The sequence below is a fragment of the Haplochromis burtoni genome, unplaced genomic scaffold (assembly GCF_018398535.1).
Source record: "Haplochromis burtoni strain Fernald_Lab_line unplaced genomic scaffold, NCSU_Asbu1 Contig_47, whole genome shotgun sequence".
NCBI classification, from domain to species: Eukaryota; Metazoa; Chordata; class Actinopteri; order Cichliformes; family Cichlidae; genus Haplochromis; species Haplochromis burtoni.
Genome location: NW_024582408.1, coordinates 1303376 through 1328500, shown reverse-complemented (window position 1 = coordinate 1328500; position 25125 = coordinate 1303376). Strand labels below are relative to the sequence as shown.

Sequence of the window (25125 nt, the reverse complement as noted above, 5' to 3'; positions counted from 1 at the left end):
ACAGTGAGGCTATGCAGCACGCTATGTTTGTTTGATATCATACAATATTTATATCACCAACTATTTTATTATATCTAGTATCACATGTTGCTTGTTATAAATAAACATTTAGCAAATTAACAAATTAACTGCTTGACTGCCACCTGCCATATCTGCATGTGTTTCAGGAAATCAAAGCGCTTCTTAAAACTCACGCATCCCCTCCAGCTGACTCCCGATTGTTAACTTGCGGCATACCGGCACGCTAGTACTGGGTTACACCAAAAAATTTTGATGACAGCATGGACACACTGATGCCTCTCCCATTTCTCCCCTCCTTTGACCTTTAGAACAAGGATCATGCACACGTTCCCCATCTAAAAATAGGGAAGTCTCTGTAGGTATCCTGTATACAAATGGTGCAGACAAATAAAACACAAACTAAAGCAAATTATGTTTTACATGTCCCAAAGCAGCTGTTTGCTCTGCTGTTGTTGTAAAATGTGATTTTAATATGAAAAGCTTTTATTCACCGTCTGGGTATCCTGTGTAGATTTCCACAAGGTAAAATAAAACAGAAAACAAGGCAGCACTGTCCAAAAAACAACAGAAAATTAAGGTGAAGTTAAAATTACTAGAAAAAATGCAAACACAAAATGTAAATAAAATGAATAAACATGACTAAAAATGAATAGTGGCAACAAAAAATGACATTTTAAAGACAGTGTAGCTATAAGAGAATTTTTTTTAATGAATTCACTGAGTCTCTGACACTTCTCCGTCTCCAGGCGGGTTAATTCGAAGTCGAAGCTGTGGAACTCTGATGCTAAAGCACCCACTGCAGAGATAAACCTCGTGTTTGGAAAAGCCAGGAGGGTCAGGGTCATATAGTACTGTGCAAAAGTCTGTTTTTCAGGTTTCTTAAAGGACATTCAAAGCTCTTCTTTGGATGTTGGCTGCCGTTGTGCTGGTGTTGGGGTGAAGCAATTTACTTAAATCATCAAATGTACGCTTCAGAGGACAAGCTAACGTCACTCCTGGAGTGTGTCTGAAAATAAGAGAAAAGAAAAATAGACGAAGATAAACAAAACAAATGCCATTTAAACTTTCAGGCATATTGCTGATGCAATAGTACCCAAGATCACACTAAAAGCAGATAATGTCGGCCCTGAAACCGTACAAATGGGATACATTTGAATAGATTCATATCCTGCAGAAGATGGTCAAATGCCTTCATTTGAATAAGAATGGGAGTGCTAAGGCTTAACAGCCCACCCCTGCGAGCACTATCGCTGCTTGAAAGATATTTTCAGCTGCAGGAAAGGGAAAAGGTAATCTCCCTGATGTTAGATTGAGAAAAAGAGGGAAAAACATATTTCACAAGATTGTGTGCCCTTTTCATCTTTTTTCAGCAGGAATGTTTAAAACACTGCGTAGGCGTACCCTGGAGCACTTCAATTCAGGCAGAGCTGCATAAAATTGCATGACAATAATTACATAGATTAAATCTGACCTTCAACAAAATAGCAGAATGGGATGATGCACTGATCCCACTCAACCTGTCTGCTAAAATTATTTTCATAGCTTTTTTTCCCTTCCCTCTCGTGCACCTTTATCACTTTTTTCCACTTTTATTTTTGCAAAATGTTCTTTTGCAAAACATCTGTTCCTGTGGGTTTATAAGAACAACGCTAAGAAATGTACAGTATTCTGAAGTAAATAACAGACCTTCGTTTGGAATGCCAAATAACACGTGCACAGTCACTGCATCATTTAAAATGTAGCCTCGCAGCTGAATGTGCCAAAACCTTTCAAAGTGCAAAGTGGTAAACAGTGAAAACAATTCCGCTCTTTGCTGGTGATATATTACAGAGAACTACAAAAAAAAAAAAGAAAATGCATTATGAGAAAAATGACTCACCTGTGGGCTAGTTCTCATTGATGTTTTTTTACTTTTTGTCTTAGGGACTAAGAGACACGCTGTCTGATGCAAAGCTCCTGCAAAGATATGAATGAGGGTTTTGCAAATGCTATGAATCTGTTTGAAGACACCTGCAAGAGAATACTGAGTGATAACTATGGGTGCACTAATACATAGGGCATGTAAACACCTTCATTTAAAAGAAATTAGCAATAACTATCCCCATAGATTGCAGTGATACCTGATTACCATTTTATCTTTTCTTTCGGTGAAAGTGAAGATTCATGCTCAGAGAGTGGAAAGATAAACTATGATACATGTTCCCACACATGTCTGTCTACCAATCTTCACACAACCATTCAGCTGGGAAGAGCTGCTGGGAAGAAAGAACACATGTCAAGAGTTTAATACCGCCCTTAGTTTCAGTGTAAGCTCAGTATCTTGAGATCGGGTGAGCAAGTTATGACCTGCTTTTTTTCAGGGTTGTTAACTGAGGGTGTTTTGGAGTGCCCGTTAATGTGAAATATAGAGTGGGTGGTTCCAGGCTATCACAGTGTAATACACTGAATTTCCAGGAGGCAATTTGCTGTGACCTTAACTCACTGAAAACATCTATGGTGGTCCCTGCTGCTTCAAAATGTAGGCTCAGGAAAGTTGCATCAGTTTGTTTTCAGGAAAACATCTTATTTGATTCATTCAGTGGCGAGAGCTGATTGCAAATTAGCTGTCTACATTGAGGTTTGGATATGAGAGCGTGTGGTTTACTAATTCTCTCTGCTAGCCCTGTTATGGACTTGCCTGTTGCCCAGCGTGTACCCTGCCTTTCACCATGCAACAGCTGGGATCAGCCCTCTGTGATCCCATTGGATAAGCATCTACATAAAACTGGGTGAATGGATTTATATAGTGTATGTTCAACCAAAGGGTACAACAAAATATTTATGAAATCAATATATCAGCTTAATAGTCTCTCATTGGTTTTATTAGCTATTGTGTTGGAATACTAATATTCAAGCATGGCTTTATGATAAACCTGTGCACAGAGCCTTAATCTAAAAATCAATTGCGATGCTCACTTTGTCTCGCTGATGAATATGTTTACTCTGTGCTGTTAATTGCTCCATTTAGTTTCCTGTGTTACTGTTTCAGAAAACTTAAATGCAATTAAACTAATTTAATCTTTTGATATTAAAGTAAAGATGAGTTTGGTCTTGGTGCAGGATGCAATCTCAAAGCTTAGTTGTACATATACATATACATATACATACATACATACATATATATATATATACACACACCACACTACAACCATGTATGTTATATATATATATATATTATATATATATATATATTATATATATTAATATATATATATATAATTATTATATATAATATTATGAAAGGCATATATTTATATATGAAAAGACAAAAGGTTCTTTGCTTTGCTGTTCCTAGGACTGCTGATCAGTAAAAAATGATCCCATTATATTAAATTTGATTATAACACAATAATATAAACAGTAAACCAAACATTTGTGGTCAAACAGGAATCTAGTTGCCTTTTCAATTTGAAACTCAAAGTGTATAGCGCCAATAAACAGACTATGCTATGGCCCCTAAATGAGACTAGCGTACTAGAAAAACTACTTTCTTCTTTTAGCCCCAAATAAACTCAGATCTTTCATCATCAATAAAAGGGTAAAAACTAAAACTTGTAGTAGTAAACTTTAGTAAACTTTTGAGAACATGGTGGGATTAGTACTCACAGAGTGGGATGCCAAACAGGACTGCGCCATTTATCGACATGACTTCTCATAAGGTCATCAGTTTAAAACATTTACTTAACCAGCTTAATAAGTGTGACCAGTGAAAAGCCAGTTACCCCCCTCGTTTTAGCCTTTATACTAAACTAGGCTAATTGCCTCCTTGCTTGAGAACAGTGTTTAATATTCAGTAAAGACCTCTGAGTTGCCTTTTTGCTTATCTTAACTCCTAGAAAACCTTTGAGCCATTTCTTTGAAAATTTAATACAGAACATCAATACAAACAATGCATACATTCAGCCACTGAAGGCTTTGTTTAAACCAGCCTCAGTGAGGGCAGGAAAATAATCTCCTCTTTATATTCCACTGTTTTCATGCTGACACTGCTGTGTCCCCCAGAGTAAAATGAACATTCATTCAGCAAATATGAATATGTAAATTAAAGTCAGAATCATGGTGTATTTATTCTTGTTGTTACCGACTTGTTATGCATTGTGTCACAGTCTTTGAATTGTCATTTTGTGGCTGGGCACTGTGTTCTGTGTCACAGCTTTACACTTTACTTTTGTGCTGAGTGCTTTGATCAGGGCCTCAGACAACTTCAAAATACTTTTTCAAAGCCGAAGCTCGTAAAGCTGCCCCCGTTTGTTTAAAAATCAACCCATCCACTGCTTGATTTTTTTTAAAAAAGCAAATTAATTCAATTAAAGCGTTATAAAAAGCAGCAGATAAAAGAAAAAAAAGGCTCCCCTTTGTACCACAGTCAGTATAACAAAGAGGTATGACTGTCTGCTTCCTTCTGGCACATGTTGTTCTTTCTTTGCTCACCTAGTCAATTCACTGATGCCCTTCACTGATGGTTCTCGCTTCAAAAATGGATTACAAAGGGCATCTTGTAGCGGTCCTGTGTCACCTCTACTGATAAATGTATGAACATCCCATTAAGGAAACTGCCCTCAAGAGACCAGCGCTGTAGTGATAGATCTGAGCTGCCCACTGACACAGTTGCAGGTGCTGATTATCTTATTCAGAGACAATGAAGCTTTATGGAGTGGAACATCCTTGTCCTGTAGTGGGTTCCAACAATAATTACAATCAATTTAGGGTGGCAGGTCATAAAAACAATATTTAGCGGAGGCATTATCAGATGTATACCTCCTCTGGGTTGTGAAATTTATCTCTGTCATAAAAGATTTCAGTCATGCAGTTTCCATTTCTCAAAGTGTGACAGCTTTGCAGTATTGTAATATCTAGCCTGGGCTTTCTATCCCTGGAGGCTAACAAGAGGAAATTAGCTAAAGTTTTATACAAATACAATACTTTGCAAAAGTGTTGAGTTGTGCTTAATTTCTTTACTTATATTTCTTAGATTTTGCTTCTGTGGATTCAGACTTTTATGTAATTTTTGCAAAGCGGTCTTGAGCAACAGTTCTCCAGGGTCTCTGGAGGTTGTTAAAAGTTTTTCTTTGGCTGTTTTTTCACTCATCACTTATAATTTCTTCCAATTTCTTTCGTTGAATCTATGAAAAATGTCAAAAATAACAAAACTTGACAGGCATAGAATATTTTTGCTCCAAGAGAGATGATTCCCAAAGAGCTCTTAGCTGAAAACTTGGCATATCTCAGCGTGGTGTATAGTGTGTACTTAAAACTTTTTTAAAGAAACTTTTTTAAGAAGCAAGTAGAGGACAAAATAAGAAGTGGCGGGACTAAAAAGACTTTCTGCAGGAGATGATGATCAGTGTCCTAAAGTTATATGTCCTTAAGAAACAGGAACCTGAGAGATACATCTGGTCACTCAGCGATTAAATCTACTGTTCAGTGAAGCATCATCAGAAATGGTCTCAGTGGAAGGGTTGCTGTCAAGAAGACATTTTTTAAGTAAGGGGAACAGGGAGAAAAACCTGAGAAACAGGGGCAGCAGATCTTATGTAGGGATCAGTCCAAATGGTAAATATTTGATTCAAATCATTGCCAGCATTTGGTAGGTCAGGAGAGAGGTACAACAGTGAGTGTCTACAGCCATCTGTAAAGGCTCTTTGAGGCTCTGTCATGGTTTGCATTGCATTTCAGCCAGTGGTGTTGGAGATCTTTACAAAGTTGACTGAATTATAAACACAGAGCAGTATGGTCAGATTTTGATCCAGGATGCAATACCATCTGGAAGGCATCTGATTGGCATCAGGTTGATTTTTCAGCATGCCAATGCAGTAAAAGCATACCTGGATAGAAATACACACAATGGATTGGCCTCCTTAGAGCCCAGGCTTCAACATTATGTGTTGGATCATCTTGATGGAGAAAAAAAAGGCAGCTAGCATCCAAAGAAGAGCTTTCAATGTCCTTCAAGAAACCTGGAGATCTTTTCCTGAAGACTACTTAAAGAAATGACAAGAAAGCTTCCCTAGGAGAGTTCAAAGAGTGTTGAAGCACAAAGGCGACCACACCAAATATGTTTCAATAAATCCCTGTACCATTTTCCTATTTTAGAAAATAAAAAGAAATGTGGTTTGAATAAAGAATATTCACAGCATTGGAGGCAAAATCCATTTTATGAAAAATTTTATTATCCCTACATAAAAATCGTCCATGACAAACCCAAAGTTTTATAGATTAGAACATTGAGCCCATCTTACTTTAAATATACACTCAACAAAAATATAAACGCAACACTTTTGTTACTGCTCCCATTCCCCATGGGATGGACGTAGAGACCTAAAATTCATTCCAGATACACAATATAACCATCCCTCCCAAACAGTGGTCACAAATCAGTCCAAATGTGTGGTAGTGGGCACATCTGCTATATTGAGATAATCCATCCCACCTCACAGGTGTGCCACATCAGGATGCTGATCTGACATCATGAGTAGTGCACAGGTGTACCTCAGACTGCCCACAACAAAAGGCCACCCTGGAATGTGCAGTTTTTTGCGCTATTGGGGGTCTGGGGACCCAGAACCGGTCAGTATCTGGTGTGACCACCATTTGCCTCATGCAGTGCAACACATCGTCGCATGGAGTCTATCAGATTGTCAATTGTGGCCTGTGGAATGTTGGTCCACTCCACTTCAATGGCTGTGCGAGGTTGTTGGATATTCGTGGGAACTGGTACACGCTGTCGTATACGCCGGTCAAGCACATCCCGAACATGCTCAATGGGTGACATGTCCGGTGAGTATGCTGGCCATGCAAGAACTGGGACATTCTCAGCTGCCATCTGCCCTGAACAATGTGAACCATGATTCATCCGTGAAGCGCACACCTCTCCAACGTGCCAGACGCCATCGAATGTGAGCATTTGCCCACACAAGTCTGTTACGGCGACGAGCTGGAGTCAGGTCAAGACCCCGATGAGGACGACGGGCATGCAGTTGAGCGTCCCTGAGACGGTTTCTGACAGTTTGTGCAGAAATTGTTTGGTTGTGCAAACCAATTGTTCCAGCAGCTGTCTGGGTGGCTGGTCTCAGACGATCTTGGAGGTGAACCTGCTGGATGTGGAGGTCCTGGGCTGGTGTGGTTACACGAGGTCTGCGGTTGTGAGGCCGGTTGGATGTGCTGCCATATTCTCTGAAACGCCTGTGGAGACGGCTTATGGTTGAGAAATGAACATTCAATGCACGGGCGACAGATCTGGTTGACATTCCTGCTGTCAGCATGCCAATTGCACGCTCCCTCATTGCTTGTGGCATCTGTGGCATTTTGCTGTGAGACAAAACTGCACATTCCAGGGTGGCCTTTTGTTGTGGGCAGTCTGAGGTACACCTGTGCACTACTCATGATGTCAGATCAGCATCCTGATGTGGCACACCTGTGAGGTGGGATGGATTATCTCAATATAGCAGATGTGCCCACTACCACACATTTGGACTGATTTGTGACCACTGTTTGGGAGGGATGGTTATATTGTGTATCTGGAATGAATTTTAGGTCTCTACGTCCATCCCATGGGGAATGGGAGCAGTAACAAAGGTGTTGCGTTTATATTTTTGTTGAGTGTAATAAACTGTAAACTGCACAGGAACACATAAGCCTCCATAAAACGTCAAATCCCTGTTTTTAAACTTTGGCTGTCTGATTTAGTCAGTTTTTGTGGGGGAGTGGGATCTTCTCATCTACATTAACTTTGAGAAAAACTAAGGAGCACATTTCCCAAAAGTTGAAGATTTATGTGTTGAGCCAGGAGAAAGCGAGCCTTAATAGAGCGATTTCAGCTCCTGGCTAATCCTCCGCAATCATGCACAGTCAGTTTCCTTAAAGAAAAAAAGATTAAAAAACAGAGATCTATCCAGAAGCTCTCTTATATGTGACAAATGATCTCTTTCCTTATTAGTTTTATTTTTTAAACTTAGAAACAGTTGACTTAAGCTAATCTCAGAGCCTGTCAATGACACATGATTCCTCAGTGGTCTTAACCTCGTTTCTAACTGCTCTGAACAAGTTTCAGTGGCTGCTGGCAGCTCTGTGTGACTCCACTGCAAGCGCCCCAACAACAGGTGAAAGGTCTGTTATAAGCACTGCATAAAGCCCCCCAGGACAGATGGTGCCAGATGATAATCCATATGAGCTCAGTGAAAGAACATCAGCGAGCAGACACGAAAACTTATGGCAGAGGATGCGAGGGGTCCTCAAGGAGATTTAGATGTCAGACCGTGATGAAATGCCGAGTCCTTGGCTTTGCGCTCGGAGGTAATTAAACTCTCTGAGGACTCTCTGTTTGTCCTCTGCATGTGTCACGGTGGGTGATTACACATGAACTGTAATCAAGAAATCAATTTGGAAAGACAAAAAAATTATAGAACGAGACATGGCAGGAGTAGCTGTGACAAGATATTGAGATGAAAGATGTTAAATCAGCTTCTGATCCTGCAGTTTGTACAGCCTGAAGGGAAAGGAGGAATTAATCTGTCTGTTTTAATGGTGTGAATGAGCTTGTCAAGGAAAGATTACACACTTTTTTTTTTTTTGGCACGTTAGCTTTGGAATAACATAAACCTGACTTCCTCTTCCCCAAGTTAAATTGACAAGTATAAAGCATACCAAATCTTTACCCACAGATGTTTTAATGGCCTTACTTGGCCATATCTAGATACTAAAAGGATGTCTTCCCTCTTAAACAGCCATCATGAGTGCAGCTTTATGTTCTTCATCGATTGTGGTGAAATTCTCTTCATATTTTGGTGCCACAATCACAGATTTCCTCCACCTATGTCTGCATTTTTATTGAGATTTTGATGGATGCTGTTTTTCGTTGTTTTCCTATGTCTGGGGATATTGAGGTAACCTCACACAACCTTTGTTCCTGCAGTAAAACAGCGGTGATTTGTGGCACAGTGTTAAACGTGGCATCCATCTAGGCAGAGCCTCTTAACAGCGAAATTCCCCAGAGAGCATGGGAGGCCATTTACAACAACCAATCATACAGTAGGCGAAGCAACCTCAGTTCTCTTTGCCAATAATGGGATAATGCACAAATACTACATCACATTTCTTTCGCCATGTTTATGTTGTCAAGTAGTGAGGTGATATATGAGCAGGAAAATAACAAGAATAAAATCCACATATTTGATTATGATAAACAAAGCATTTTTAATTATTTTCCCCCAAATCCATCACCTTTAACTGCTTCTGGGATTATTGATCAAATGTGCTGAAGGAATACATGCTGATCCTAAACATGCATGAGTTTGACGGATAAACAAAAGTGCCCTCAATCACTGGCAAAAACGTGGGAAGGTTGATAAAGGGTTTAGTGGGAGAGTGTTACTTTTGTTAAGTGCTTGCACGGTAATGGCCTCGAGCTCCTGAAGGCAGCCACAGCGTGACTTCTCTCACCCACCTTGAGGAAAGCTTTTAATGAGTCTAACAACCTTTTCTCTTATTACAGCCCGAGCTCAAACGCACTCGGCATAAAAAGGTGAGTAAGACCTACGAAATATCAAAGCCGAGGAATAAAGGTGAACAACATCAGTACAGGTAAAAAACAAAAACAACCCCAGAGCCAGAGGCAGGAGGAGTAGCAGCGAGCTCCAAGCACAGCGAAGATCAGGCGATAAGAACAAACACTGATCGAGTCGGACAGATCAGAGAAGGTGGGTTGCAAAGTGGATTGGTGGTCTAAATGTAGGCAGGCCAAAGCTGCCTGAATTGTAGTCATAAACTGAGATTGTCCAATAGGATGCATAAAAGGGTTTCAGTTAGGTCGTTAGCTGATGTGGCCTGAGATGATCTGCTGGGATTGTGGTTGAGCTTAAGTTTGTGCCCTGCATAAAATAATGGTACGCTTGATTATACCTCAATGTTTTGAGCAGCAGTTACTAAAAAAAGAAAAAGCGTGAGACTAAGGGAGAACTTTTTTTTCTGTTGTGAACGAGGATCAGAATCAAGAACTGGTTCAAAGCTTACCAACCCATCTGAATCACACTCGTACAAACATATCAGTTCATTTTATCAGTGCTGGCATGTTTTACTGACAGTTGCAAAACAATGACGTCAAAGTCATGGCAGTGCAGCTTTGGCACATCTGAGTCACATGCAAGCCTTTTTCTAATCTGTTTCGACACTGTTCAAACTCAGAGATCATAAAACTCTTTCCCTGATGCTGAAAACCTCCCCAATCTGACTCACATGCAGAACTAATAATGACTTTGGTTTCTCTAAAGTCTGAAGAATATCCATCCATCACTAGAACAGTAGAATATGCTAACTCACTGCAGACTATTAACCTTCTGTTTTACTTCGGCTCAAATTTTGAAGCGTCACTCGGCTCATTGTCGTGGTTTTCCAGTCGAAGATTCAATATCAGTCCAACAGCATCGTCTCCCTTTTGAGAAAAGGCTCTGAAAACCAATTATTCATTTCCTGCTCATGACCAAAGAGCAGACAGTAGAAGATACTGAGTACGCTGAATGGTAGAGATCAAAACCACAGCAAAAAGAGTTTACATTTGCATTAAAAACACATTTCTAAATGAATGACTGCTGCATGTGTGATGTAACCTTTTTGGTTAACATGCCAGAAATACATCAACATATCATTTACAAGTCAAATTTGCTTAGTAGTAATACAACTTTGTACACTTAAATCTTTTTAGTGTACTTTTATCAGCAAAATGTACTTTGACAGCATTTGTATCTATATATCAACGTACAATATTATGGCATTTTTACTGGATATGTATTACAGAGGTAGAGCTGAAGCCATTTAATATAAATGATGGGGTTTCTCAGAGTGCTCTGAATCCCATCCACAGTCCTAACACATGCATGTTAGGCTACTTAACTAATCATAGGTGGGTTTCCTCGAGTCCTTGTAGAGGGACAAAAAGTAAGAAAATGGAAATGAGGACAAAAGATCAGCAGATTATTCTGTCAATTTAATGCGAAAAATCAGTTGTACATAGTCAAAAAACAACTTCCTTTGAAAATCAAGGTATTTCTTCTTTGCTCAATTCAGAATAAAATGTGAGTCTCAACAAGCTGTTTTAGTTCATTGATACATCCTGAAGAAAAGAAATCAAGACTATTGTTGCCGATTAAAAAAAAAAAAAAACACACTGAAATGACCGCACCTCTAATATAGTGGGAAAAATAAAACAATATGTTATTTTAAATTTGGCACATTTCATCCCAAGTAATGTGTTCTAACATGTGCTAATTAGCAGCAATCAAAGAAAATCACATCTCCATTATTGCAGAACAAAGTCAGAAAGGCTACAGTAATTTTCTTGTCTCCAAGCCTCACATATGATCTATTAGACTTTAGTGTTCTTCATTAGCAGACAGTTAGACAGACTCCATTCCTCTGTGCTCATCAGCACTTAGAAAAGTTTCATCCTCATTTTTCCTTGCAAAGTAATGCCCACCACTACCACACACTTCCAAACCTCAGAGCCTGTGGGTTGTAGAAGCACAAGCAGATTAAAGACAAACAGAAAGGGACGTTGTTAAGGTCGAGTTGAATGCATCTGCTCACAACCTGAGAGAATTTTCATTAGAGGGAATTAGGATTTGAACCACTGAGCCCACTTCCTCAACCTTTAACCTTCAGGGTACAATTCAAAGAGGTGGAATGGAAGACATACATGAATCCATTTGAGTTCTTCTTCCACTCTCTGGGGAACTTTTATGAACAAGGTTTAATTTTCATAAGTAACAGCCTCAAGAGGCTCCAATGTTTTATATGCTATAAAAGTAATAAATTATAGTCCAGTGCACTCACTGTGATCAAGGCGTGAGTATGGGGGTGTGTGGGCATGCAGAAGATATATACCCATACACAATATGAAAGAAAGAGAGAGAGAAAAGAAACCTAAAGAAAGAAAAAGGGAGATATTTAAACACATCCAGAAGAGGTCAGCTGCAAGACTGAGCCATTGCACTGCCCACTCACTCCCACATGCTCAACATCATTAAAAACAAAAGGGCACAACTGAAACAATGCTGCAATCTGCAACACAACAAACAAGCGAGACAGAGCTGTTGGTGCAAGCGTGCACCATGAGAATCTCACAAGAGCTCTTCTCTTCTCTTCTACCAAGGACGTCCATTTCTGGTCCTAATCTCTGGACTATAAATTGATTATTCATGAAAATATGTTTGATCCCTTATGGAAGTGAGAGCAGTTTTAAACCTGGGTTACTTAATCTCAATCTGCGATTATAAATCTTACAGAAAACAAGCCTGAAAGAAAATCAATTCAGTGAGAATATATTAGTGAATGCATTTGGTTTAACATGTTTTTGGCTGGGATATACTGAGTAAATGAGCCATACTGCCTATCCAGCCCTCTGGGCTGAAAATCTATTGAGTATCTTACGCCACCCGGTGGGCTGGACAATATCTAAACAAAGGGGGAATAAATGACAGCAAGAAACAGGCTGGTTATATGTGCAGTAATAATGCAAAACATCTGTTTCACAGTCACATCATTAATTGTGAGTCTCTGTCATTTAGGATCAAACTGACTGTCAGTTAAAGAAACAACTTGTTTATGTTTCAGAGCTTCAGGGCCGTCACAGACCACCTCATCTAGAAAGAAGACATTTTGAGGATGGTTAGTGAGCCACTTCCACAGATACTCCAGGTTGGCATCACACTGCCAGGGGTTCCCTGTTACGGTCATCTGAAAAGAGGATTTTCTGTCATCCAGCAGACCTGAGGGGAGATACCGTAGCCGATTCTGATTAAGCAGCAGAAGTTCAAGGTGTTGCAGACCCTGGAGGAGCGTCACTGGCAGCTCTCGGAGCTGATTCTCCTGCAGAAACAGCTGTGAGAGTTTCACGTTGTGACTAAACGTTGAAGGCTTCAGGGAAATTAATTTGTTCCCAGCGAGGTTTAGTGTCTCGAGGTGATGTAGGTTTGCTAGTGTGTCGGGCTGTAGCTCTTGCAGATGGTTATGACTTAGGTCGAGATTTTCCAGATGAGGCAGCTTCTGAAGCAGAGCAGCTGTAATGCTTGTTAAACGGTTCCCAGACAAATCCAGCCAGGTGAGACTGCTGTTGTCGGAAAACCACTCTCCATGAGCTTTTTCAATTAAATTATTCTTCAGCACCAGACTACGGAGCAAGGAATGGCCGAAGACTTTGGGGGGCAGATGAATCAGCTGATTACCTGTGAGATCCAACGTACTCAGGTGAGGAATGGCACCCAGTAGGTCTGAAGGAAGGCTTGAAAGATTAGTGTGATACAGCTGGAGGTGGTTTAAAAGAGGCACACAACTCAGATGTCTGGCTGTAATGAAGCTGAGGTTTGTGGACTGGATGGACAATCGTGTGATGTTGGGATATAAACTATCTGCAGGAAAATATGTGAGGGAGCTTTGGCGGCACACCACCTCTGCACTCGAAGGTAGAAAGGAGCAAGTGCACAGATCTGGGCACGAGTGGGTGCCTCTCGTTTGGCAAGCATATTCAGCCAGAGCAGTGAGAGTAAGAAGCAGCCACAGGTTCATCTTTAAGAAAAAATACACTGAGAAGAAAACAATAGCGTAAAAGATCAACAGGTAATAAAACGGTGACAATGTGGTTATAAATGTGTTGTTACCTGAAAAGCACAGCTGAAATTCCTTCGGGTTTTGATCGCTGACTTGATTTTACACAACTCTGAGGATATTTGATTCCAGCAATGAGTCAGGACAAAATGTTGCAATAGGCAAACAAAACCAAGCAAACAAAGTGAGTGGTTACTGTTTTCTGTACTTTCTAAAAGTAAGTTGATGTTACCACACATAAATCAATTTTTTTTTTTTCAGTTTTTCAAGAACACAATGTGCAAGGGTACATGTGTGATACATTATTAATTAACTTGTGCAAAAAGAAAACAAATAACAAAAATAGGCATTAGGCTTAATTTTTATCCCTCAAGTTCACAACCATATCGTTAGCTTCATAGCATAAGTGCCTAAGTCATTTTTTGGTCAAATTGAGATTTTTGCCTAACTTTACTCCCCTACCACTGCTGCATCATCCTGTCCGTCTGAAACACAAAACACAAAAAAATGACTTAGGCACTTATGCTATGAAGCTAACGATATGTTGGTGCCTGTTAATGTTAGCAGTTTAATGAATAGAGGGATACTATTCCCGAGAATAGCAGGTTATAATACTATAGTTTAGCAGAAAGGTTGAAAACGGGTGAAATGGTTGGCCCGGTTTTGGCCAAAAAGCTGCCTACAAATGTCATTCATTGTTTGAATAAAAATAACAAACAAACAAACAAAACAGGAGGTTTTAGAGATCTCTAGATGTTCTGGTGGGTGGATTATTTTCCTTTGTGTGAAGCTAAGCTAAATGCCAACATAAAATCCATGATAATACTGCAGACTTTCTTATTTAAATCTAAACAAGAAAACAATGTAACATGAACACACTGTAGCTTAAATTTAATGAAATAAAAAACAAGACAATAGTCTTATTTAAATCAGATTTATTTATAGTCACATAGTTATCATGTTTTAGTGATTCAAATCCGACAGGCCGAACTGGATTTCTTTTCATGTTAGATAAAGACCAGCAGGAGTAATATTAAGACTGAAGGTTTAGTTCATTTGCTGTTAGTGATATTATTGAGCGACCTGCTAGAGGCTGAGGTCCAGCGCATGTGATGGAGTCTGGCAAGAAAGCCTTCTTCTTGTTCTCGTGAAGCCACCTCCATAGATACTCTGCCTTCCCGTCACAGAGCCAAGGGTTGACTGTCAAGTCGAGGCCATCCTCTCCCAGCAAGTGAAGTTCATCCAGCAAACCTGGAGGAATATGGCTCAGCTGGTTTTCATCCAGACTCAGGTGTCTGAGCTGAGTGAGTCCCTGGAACAGGTTTTTGGGCAGCTTGTTGAGTTTATTCTGAGTGAGGAAGAGATGTGTGAGGCTATGCAGGCTCTGAAATGCAGATCCATTCAGCGTGTCGAGCTTGTTGTTCTGCAGGCTTAGCCTCTCAAGTTTGCTCAGTTGACTCAGAGAATTTGCTGGTATCTTATCCAGACGGTTGTTTGAGAAGTCAAGGTTCTCCAGGTGGGGCAGCTTCAGAAGCAGATTAGTTGGGATCTCTGTTAATTCATTTCCAGATAAATCCAACCAGGTCAGGCTACTGTTATAAGAAAGCCACTCTGCATCAGCTTTTCTAATAAGGTTATTCTTCAGCACCAAGCTCTGTAGTGGGGCGTGGCTGAAGACATCTGCAGGCAGATTGTTTAGCCTGTTTCCGGTGAGATCCAAAGTGTTGAGGTGAGGAACGCCCCTGAGGAGATGAGAGGGAAGGCTGTGCAGGTGATTGTTGTACAGATGGAGCCCTTGCAACTTGGGTATGGCATTTAGATGGGCCTCAGATATGGAGGTGATGTTTGTGAATTGGATAGTCAGCAGGGTGGTGTTCTCCGGGAGACCGTCAGAGGGGAACTCTGTCAGGGGAAGCTCATTACAGACCACCTCATTTCTTCTGGGATAACAGGTGCAGAGAGCTGGGCAGGAAAGAGCTCTGTGGCAGAAACATGACAACCACAGAAAAGCAAGAACATACCAGGACTTCATATCTAGAAAAGAACACGAGTAGAAGTGAGAGTTAAATACAAGGAAATTATTACATCTGCATTTACTACAAAACAATGCTACAAATCTTCAAATCAGTTTATGCACATGGCAATCAGACACGCAAATGACAGTGAAAAAAACAACAAAAAATACTTACTGCAATTGAATGTGTGTCCATCTGCAGACTGCTGCTTATATCAGATTTATCACTGCTCACTTCCAAATTACTCATTTGTGGAGACGAATCTCCCAACCTAATCATTACTTATTGTGTAAACACGGACCAGTCACTGCACAGTCATTTGTCAAGGACAGGCCAGTTACAACAGAGTGAGCAGCTCATACCTCACGGGAAAGTACAAGAATAAAACACTATAGTTCTACTAAAAACTCCTGATCCTGAAATAGGTTGCTGAAGTCTATTAGTTAAAGTCAGAAAATAAAATACATTGTTGGCTAATTGGTTACTATTGGGTAAAAAAATGAAACTACAAAAGATATTTGTACTTTAGATTTTCTTTTAAACAGTGGAAAGGGGATGGGGTAGGCAAGGAAGGAAGGAAAGAGGGAGCTTGTGAAAGGGTAAAAATAAGCATTCCAAAATTTGGTTGATTTTTTTTTCTTCAAACAATATTTATCAGCAACACAGAATGTTTGATCAGCAGGAGTGAAAAAATATGTCACGCAAACAGTATAAAGTCAGCCGACTCAGGCCTAACAGTTCAACTAGTTTGTCCAGTTAAGGGGCACATCACACCTAACATTGAAATTAAATTATTTTGCATACGTCACTGTTTAAATTGCACAGCCTCTTTTCATTTAACAGCCTGCTATTAATTATTATGTTAAAATATGGAAACATACAGATCCCAGGAGCAACAGTGGAGCAATTAATGTTTTCCCAGAGGTGAGATCTAATGACCATTTCAGTATATTGAACTGTTCAACAGTGAGAGCTTATTAAAAGGAATTGAACATGATTAATTGATCAACAGAATTCAATTAAGCTATTTAGTGATTAGCTGAATAGAATGCCAGCTGTGATAGGACTGAGGGCAGGAACCCCCGGGGTCGAGACGCTGGTGGTGGAAATAAAGATGGAGGCTTGGATGGAGCTCGAGTAACATGGGAGAGGCGGACATTGGGAGGAAGTGGGTTGCAGAAGTGTATGCAGGGAGAACGACAAAGGAGCAGTGAGATATAAAGTATGCGAAGTTGAGGTTGACTGTCCTGAAGAAGGCAAGAAGAAAGATGATTGGACTAAACCAATGAGGTCGGCAATGAGTTTAATGGTGTTGGAAAGTAGAAGTGATATATTTCAATTAGTATGGAAAGTTAAGTTGTGGTTAAGTTGGTGGAAAACATTACTTTAACACTTACCTGATGTGTAACCTATTTAGTAGGAGAGACAACGTATACCCTAAGTTAATATTGCGATGACAGGATAGTCTTACGTCCATTTTCTCTTGATATTGCCAAAAGGCCAAAAGCCAAGAGTCCCCAGGCATCCTGAGTGCCTTTTTAATGATTCCCAGTGGCACCATGTGATATTAGAGGGCGTTGACTAGCCATTTTAGTTTTATTGTAGATTGTAGTTGGTAGATCAAGCAGGAAAACGTTTGCTTTAATAATTGTAATTACGTATTGTAATTATATCTATAGTATTGGTTGGCATTAATAAGGGTTATTCGATAAGATGTTTACTACGTAACACCAGATAATGGTATGGCTTGAGGGCCAATTAGCAGCAGTCTGTAAAGGGCTGTCAGTTACATCAGAGGCTGTTGCTGGCACCATGTCCCACCACTCGGCTACATTGTTTTATGCCATGTTATGGTTTGGTATTTTAATGTTGGTGAATAAACCTGTAGTTGGTCTGCACCTCATCTCTGCCTCAAGTCTCCTATTTGAACCCAGCCGCTACATTCTAACAGCTCAGTTGGCGCTAAAGAAATATCCTCCACACCATTACACCGCCATCACCAGTCTGAAGTGTTGCTACAAAGCAGGATGAATCTATTCTTCCAAATTATGACCCTTCTGTCCAAATGTTAGAAAAGAAAGACTCATCAGACCAGGGAACATTTTTCCAACGTTTTGTTTAATTTGCAACCTCAGTTTTCTGTTTGTAGGTGTGGCGCCTGATGTAGGCTGCTGCTGTAGCCCACCTGCTTGTGCATTCACAGACGCTGTACTGCACAACTTGGTTGGAGTTTACCAGAGTTTGTAAGGTTGCCAAATTCGGAGTGTCACATTTTGAAATAATGTTGTTTTGTGTAAAAATCTATATAAATGCTAGAGTGTGAAAAACAGTCCACTTGACAATCCAGCCTCATGAAGCAGATATACAGGGAAGAGCAGAGGCAGTAAAAAGCAAAGTCAGGTCAAAGCCAGGAATGCTGTGCTCCTGGCAGTTGATTGACTATTGCAAGCTTACTTGTGTTTTTACACCCATAATTCAAAAACACACAAAAATCACAAAAGTAAATGAATCAATTAGAAAAACCCCTTAATTCATAAGGTAATTAGAGTCTCTAAAAAAGCTGTTAAAACATAAAAAATACAAAAAAGAAATTCTATCTCAAAAAGTGGAGGAGAAATGTGAAGTAGGATAAATAACTCAAGTACTTTGCATAATGCTTTAGGCAAAAAGAATTCATTTTTTTAAAAACTGGGAATAAAATTAAAAGACTAACTGCGCACTGACGAGAAAAAGAAGAAAAACACCAGGAGGAGGCTACATGCCACCTGAGACCTCAATGGCCTGTACAGCAGGGTTCATTCATTTGCAATTTAACCGGAACAGTCACACAGCTGATAGACAGAATGAATTAGACCTGCAAGTACGAAAAATGATTTTAGCATCTGGGCAACATGATGAACTATTACATTATGTATGATGAGTGCCAGTTGGCTTTAGGCTGTTCTAAAAGATTTATTTTAGTGGAGCCCACTCACTCCACATGCACTTGTGAGATAAAGACGGACCTATTCTGGTATAGTTCAAATGGTCTCTTAAAATACGCTGTAGTCAGATGTGATACTGCTGACGGAGAGATGGCTTCAGTGCAACTATAACAACTATTTTGTTAGTGCTGTTCGGCAGTTTAAGAAAAAAAGTACTAATACTACCAAATACTAAACCTTATTGTTTTTAATCCTTTTTCTTTGAAATTGATTGATTGATTTTTAAAGACCTGGTCAAGATAGCATCTGTACATCACTACTGTTTCTGACGCACTTTCTATATCAAAGTAAGTCTGAATAGTTTTTAATGACGGACATCAATGAACAACATAAATCAACAGAGCTACTCATTGAAATGCTGTTAATGTATTATGTTATTGTTATTAAAGGGTTTCTTTTAATGCATCACCTTGAGATTTTAAACATACTGTATATGGACAATCAATAATTATCACAAATGAGAATAAAACCATTGTTTCTGTATCGTTCAGATTATTCTGGCATGTGTTATAACAGTTGTAATTAAAGGCTCATGAAAACGTAAAGCCTTCCACTTAAAACTGTATTTATAAATCTACAGGACAACCATATATACTGGATGATGTGGTGCTGATTTATACAGCAATATACAGCAACACTTTGTGTGGTATGATACAAAGAGAGATCTTTTAATGTGTACACAAATGTTTACACACACGCCTATGACAATGATCAGGAAGCAAATTAGAATTAATCACGAAGGATACAACATGCACTTTCCTCGAATGAAATCCCAGTTGTCATGACACCAGTTTCCTGTCCACATTAGTATTTGGATTTTGTCACTCGCAACAACACACGTAGACACTGCTTCCATTACTGCATGTGAATGGAAATACTATCCAGGGTTCACTGTGAAGAGAAAAACACAAGAAAGGAAATGAGAAATCCCAGGTTGCTTACACAAAATCCACACCTACATTTGCTAGCTAAATGTGTGAAGACCAATTCCTCAAAAGTTGGGATTCTGTATGATGTAAATAAAAACAGAATGGAAGGATTTGCAAATCTCATAAAGTCCTATTTTATTCCCAAAAGGACAGAGAAAAGATATCAAATGCTTAACATGAAAAAATATTAGTTCACTTTGATGTAACATTGCAACAAAGGGCTGGAAAAGTAAAAGAAAGGAACATTTTACAACTAATTAGATTAGCTGGTAACAATTAACATAAAATGAGCACTTTAGACAGGCATTTCTCAGAAGTAAAAATGGGCAGAGATGCAAAATAATCCACTCAGAAATTATCGAATAATTTCAGGACAATGGCGTAAGACTTTGAATATGTCATCTTCTGTATTACATAATATCGTCAAAGGATTCTGAAAATCCAGAGAAATGTCTGTGCGCAAGGGACAAAGCTAAAAATCAATATTGTGCAGCCATGATCTCGAAAGGCATATATACCCATCCAGAAGGTGTCGTTTTCAGGATGCCTCACATATTTCAGCGAGACACTACAGTTCAAGCCAACAAATGGAAATTTGGCACATCATGAAACATAAAAAAAGAAGACATAGGACTTTTGAGCAGCTAGAATTTTAAATGAGACAAGAATGGGACAACATTCCTCTCCCAAAAGTCCAGCATCTCAGTTCCCACATTTATAGACTATTGTTAAAAGAGATGGTACACAGTTGTAAAGATGTTCCAATCCAAAGATTTTTTTAGACCCATTTCTGCCATCAAATGAACTTAAAAAAAGTACATTCCTCATTTTAAACATCTGATATACTTTCTCTGTTATATTGTAAATAAAATATCGGCTCATGAAATTTGCAGATCATTGCATCCTGTCTTTATTGACATTTTACTCAGCATCCCAACTTTTTTGGAATTCAGGTTGTACATAAAAATCACTCAAAAACCCCAGAGGAATCTTTATTTGTTTAAGTTAAGCTCTCCCTGTAGTCCTGAGTGAGCACGCTGACCTTTGCAGGGTACAATAACGTTCTCTTTTTTATCCAGGTGGTCCTTGTGGAACTTGGCGTGGCAGCAGCGGCATTCGAGCGCTGGCGGAGGCTTAAATAAGTCCCACAAAGGCCGGCTGCAGACCTCACAGCTGGATGGAAAATGATAGAGTGCGAGGATAAACTCATGGCCCCTGTGGTTGATGTAGGAGCCGCGATCGCCATGCGGCACGGGTTCCAATGGAGTGTCCTGTTCACGCCTGATGTCGTCTTCACTGTTATACTGGATCAGGGGAGACAAGAAGGCAAATGCAACACTTACGATTTACTTGAAGCAGATGGGTAAACTGAAGATTGGATAGCTGATGAGTCTTGAAAGTCTATGACAGAAAGGAAAGCATTGATGGTCCCAACTCATTACCTTTATCTTTGGAATTTCTCTGGCATCTGCACGGTACACATCACTTTGACTTATAGATCTGACACGAACCAGCTTACTGAAACAGGGAGAGAGATGGAGAAGTTAAGTCTAGTGCTAGCCTAGCAAGATATTTACTTTAGGTATAGAATGATTTAAAAATATTGTAAAGAAAATGCCATTAATTGGCAAATCAAGCCAGTTGAGATTATTTATTTCATTACCAACTGAATCATAAATTTTTTTCAACATGATTAACTAAAACCAAAAATTTCCAAACAGTTCCTAGATGAGAGTAATCAGAAGTAAATGTTAGAGAAAGGTTAAAATTTTGAATGAATTGAAGGACAAAACATTTTATATGGATGTAATTTTCCCAGATTCCTTTTACAACAAATATAAGAGCAACTCACATTCATGCGTTCATATCATATTTCTATTCAAGTAACTGTTGCATAACTCTTGGGTTACAGGAGGAAAATGTGCATATACATAGACGGGCACATCATATTCTATCCTGTGGGAAAGTGAAAAATTACTCATCTTCCAACGACTTTGTGCAGTTATAAGCAGTTTCATGGCCTTTATTGCAGCAGATTTTATCTACAGCCGTTTCTATTATATTCCACCAAAACCTGCACAGCTTTGACTTTGCTATAACTCTTCATGCTCCATACATAAGATGGAAAAGATGATGACAGGTTCACCTGCTTTGGTTGATAGAAGCGGATCCTTAAAAAACCAAAAAAGGGTATTTCCTGCAATGCAGGAAGGTCTGAAAAGTAGAAACAATAAAAATTTGGGATAATGCTCTACATTTTAGACAAAGTTGCATTTGGTAAAACTGTACTGGATGGATTGTGAATGTTTTTGTGTAAAACCTATGGAAATTAAAACCCATTTGCAGATTCCAAAGCTTTTCCCGTTGAGCCTTGCTAGAATTTTCATTTGTTCAGTATTTTGCATCATGAGGTACACAAAGTACTTCTCATTTAGTCAACATTTTTGAACGCTGCTTTTAATGACTCACTCATTGTCCGGGGTCATGAAGAGGTTTGCTTTCTCTCGATCCAGCTCAGTGTTATAGAACAGGAGCTTTTTACTGCTCACCACCACATACTGTAGTGAGACACCTATACTGGTGTAATACAAATGGTCACTTTAAATACACTCATAGCTGTAGTATAACATAATTATTTGGTACTGTTTTGTTGTTTACCAATATGATACAGAATAAACTGCTTTTTCATTGATATTAACACTAACAACTCAAAAACAGTCACATGTTAGATATGGGTTGAGAGACCATGTACTAGCCCTTGTTTCCATGTTTTGTTTCATACACCACGTTAATTGATATAAATCACTTCCTTTTAGACCCAATCAGGCAGAGGCTGTATATCGCCAATGCTTTAGATGCACTCTCTACAAATTTCAAAAACTTAAATAATAGGCATGCACAACAAACAAATACGATCACCAGAGGCACTAATTGAAATGCTTAAGTCTTGATTTTTTACATTTTTTTTAATGTATCACCCCAAAAATTCTACACATGGGATTTTAAACATATATGAACAATCAATAATTGTCATGAAGCGCAAGAAAAACAACAACATTGTTTCAGTTGAGTTCACATTGATCTCTCGCATGTTATAACAGATGTACTTATAAAAGGCTAATTTTTAACTCAAAAAGAAGCCATAAAACCGTTTTAATACATTTACAGGACAACCATATATAGTGTGTGATGTGGTCATAGAAACAAAACAATCATATATACTATTAGCTTCACGTTATGTGCTACGATACACAGATATAGATATTTATCGTATATACAAATGTTCAAACACATGCGTAATCTTTTTACAAACGCAAAGAGAAAAAGAAAATAAAGTCTTGTCATAATTATGATTATTAAAAAGAAAAAAGGGCAGTTTAATCGTGAAGATTGTCGCATCTTTTCACTGGATGAGTCACTGTAATGGGAAGACTGTCCTGATTCTCCTTTTGTTAAAATGACCAAAAAATAAATCCTTTTTCTCATGACGTCAGCCAGTTTTCTGTCTGTATTAGTGTTTTTTTTAGGGCTTTTTGTGTTTTGTTTTTTTTTGACAGTCTTCTCTGAAAAAACATAACACACGTAGGCACCGCTTCCAGACCACCATTACTCCACACGGATGAAAATATTAGCCAGGGTTAACTGTGAAGATAGAGGAAAATACAAAAAAGAAGATGAGAAAAACCTGGTATGCTACCAACAGTATGGCAGGACTTCAAAGGCACGCCCACACAAAATCCACACATAGACTAATAAACAAGGAAGCTACCCAGTAACCACATAATGAAAGTGTAGATGCAGGGGAAAAAAGCAGGCAGACACAGTTATATTTATTAGTGTGCATGTTTGCCCAAAGAAAAATAGAAGTAGAAGAAATGGTTTAATATTACAGGGAAGACGCCCATTCGTAGACATATAACAGCAGGAAAACACGTGTTGCTACTCACTTTACTTCTATTCTTTTTAAGCTAAAGAGCCTCAATTAGTGTGATTAGCAACAGTTGTGTTTACTTGCTATTTCATGTCAAAATGGCTGCTGTGAAAGGGGTTAGGCTAACTATAGCAATTAGTATAAAGGAAAGAAACAGGGACAAACAACTAGCACCCGTCTCACTTGAATATAACCTACTAATAAATATTGATCCCACAAATTATGAGAATTGCTGATTTGCACATTAACTGACATTCAAAAGAAATAATCTGAGGTTCATGTTAAGATAAGCTAAGCTAACTAGCCACTTTTTGTCATCTTAAAAGCAAGACTTAAAAGAAAAACTTTATATTATTTCATGGATTTACTCGAACCAGAATTTTCCCTAATATTTCTGATTTTTTGGTGATATTAACTGAAGCATTTTGTAACTTCGGGATTAAACAGCGAGGTGAGTTGCATTTAGCTGAAAACTTGGAAAGCACACAAAAGCATGCCTCAATACGTTAAAGCCACACATCTCATGCAGAGGTCCAGTTACCCTCTGTCCCTCCTCTTTAACCTTCTTCAGAAGAACATATCATCATCATCATCATGATTATCGTCATCATCCAATGCCCAACTCCAGTCTTTGAGGTCAAACTCAAACAGTCTGAAACATCAAGTATGAGGGGTTCAAGGAGCCTTTAGTGGTCAAAGAGCCTTTAGTGATCTATGGAGTTTGGAAAGAAAAGTGTCCGGACTTCTTTAGTTTCTTGAAGACATTTCGCCTCTCATCCGAGAAGCTTCTTCAGTTCTAAGAGCAATTGGTGGTGAGGCCCAGATTTTTAAGCCCGATTGGAAGTGTCTATCAGGACCTTCCTTAGGGACACTCTCAAAAGGGAGAGTCCTATTGGGAGAGGCGAAACGCCTTCAAGAAACTTAAAGAAGTCCAAACGCTTTTCTTTCCAAGCTCCTTAGACTATGATGACCTAGATGGCTGTGTACCTTAACAGACAGCCTTTAGTGATGTGTTAATATGCTAGACAACACATGCCACTGTCAGAAGGGGGCACCAGTGGGATGGTTAGTGGTTCACCAGGTACTTTACGCTGCTTTTTATGATGAGTGGGTTAATAGGCACGGCAGCGATGCAGGTGGAGAGGATCACCAAGCTATGCTACTTACAGTCTCCCAGCATGAGAGACGTTAGAAATGGTGGGGTCAGAGGTGAAGAGATCGGGGGTCAGTGGAGGATGATACGGAGCATGGGGCCAGCGCTGAAGGACAAAAGCAAGTTAGGGTGTGGCTGAAAGTTGAAACTACTAACTGCATTAATGTTCTCATAAAACAAGACAGATACAGTTAATTAGTCCCACAAAAGGTTTGATGCCATTTTCTACTCAGTCAAGTCACTGCTGATGCTCGGTGAGGTGCTGTGTGCGAGCATTAATGCTGCATCATTAATGCAGATGGGAAGGTTCAGAAGTCAGTTTAAAGCAAAATATTGTACATCAGCCAGAGCTTTGGGTTTGTTTCAACTACGCAGAAGCTAGACAATGTAGTTAAGAAACAGCGTTTAAGACCTTTACCTGCATTTACCTGCATGAAAAAAATAAGGTATTTTTCATGCT

At 39.2% G+C, this 25125-nt stretch overlaps 3 protein-coding genes across 8 annotated transcripts in view; all 3 read right to left on the bottom strand.

Annotated features, from left to right (window-relative positions):
• Positions 1–11019: 11019 nt before the first annotated feature.
• LOC106633175 (leucine-rich alpha-2-glycoprotein) lies at positions 11020–13817 on the bottom strand. The gene is made up of 2 exons (XM_014333362.2): positions 13707–13817; positions 11020–13631 (listed from the first exon to the last, which is right to left on the bottom strand). Exon 2 carries the CDS (start codon positions 13612–13614, stop codon positions 12610–12612), a length of 1005 nt encoding a protein of 334 aa, XP_014188848.1. The 5' UTR covers positions 13615–13631; positions 13707–13817; the 3' UTR covers positions 11020–12609.
• Positions 13818–14571: 754 nt separating this feature from the next.
• Positions 14572–16158, bottom strand: LOC102290481 (leucine-rich alpha-2-glycoprotein). The gene is made up of 2 exons (XM_014333363.2): positions 15843–16158; positions 14572–15687 (listed from the first exon to the last, which is right to left on the bottom strand). The coding sequence occupies exon 2, from the start codon at positions 15683–15685 to the stop codon at positions 14687–14689; it is 999 nt and encodes a 332-aa protein (XP_014188849.1). The 5' UTR covers positions 15686–15687; positions 15843–16158; the 3' UTR covers positions 14572–14686.
• Positions 16159–17767: 1609 nt separating this feature from the next.
• The window catches only part of LOC102296865 (rho-associated protein kinase 2), a 38378-nt gene continuing 31020 nt past the window's right edge, over positions 17768–25125 (bottom strand). For 2 of the 6 annotated variants that reach the window (XM_005921590.3, XM_005921591.3), the window contains 3 exons: positions 21024–21099; positions 20624–20885; positions 17768–19543 (listed from right to left, as the gene is read on the bottom strand). In XM_005921590.3, the coding sequence (XP_005921652.1) occupies positions 19530–19543; positions 20624–20885; positions 21024–21099 (352 nt within the window). In that variant the 3' untranslated portion in view covers positions 17768–19529. The other 4 variants (XM_005921592.2, XR_315744.2, XM_005921593.2 and 1 more) reach the window with 4 other exon arrangements.

Excerpts from the sequence above, each read along its gene's own strand:
- LOC106633175 (XM_014333362.2), bottom strand. The coding sequence starts at position 13,614 with ATGAACCTGTGGCTGCTTCTTACTCTCACTGCTCTGGCTGAATATGCT.
- LOC102290481 (XM_014333363.2), bottom strand. The coding sequence starts at position 15,685 with ATGAAGTCCTGGTATGTTCTTGCTTTTCTGTGGTTGTCATGTTTCTGC.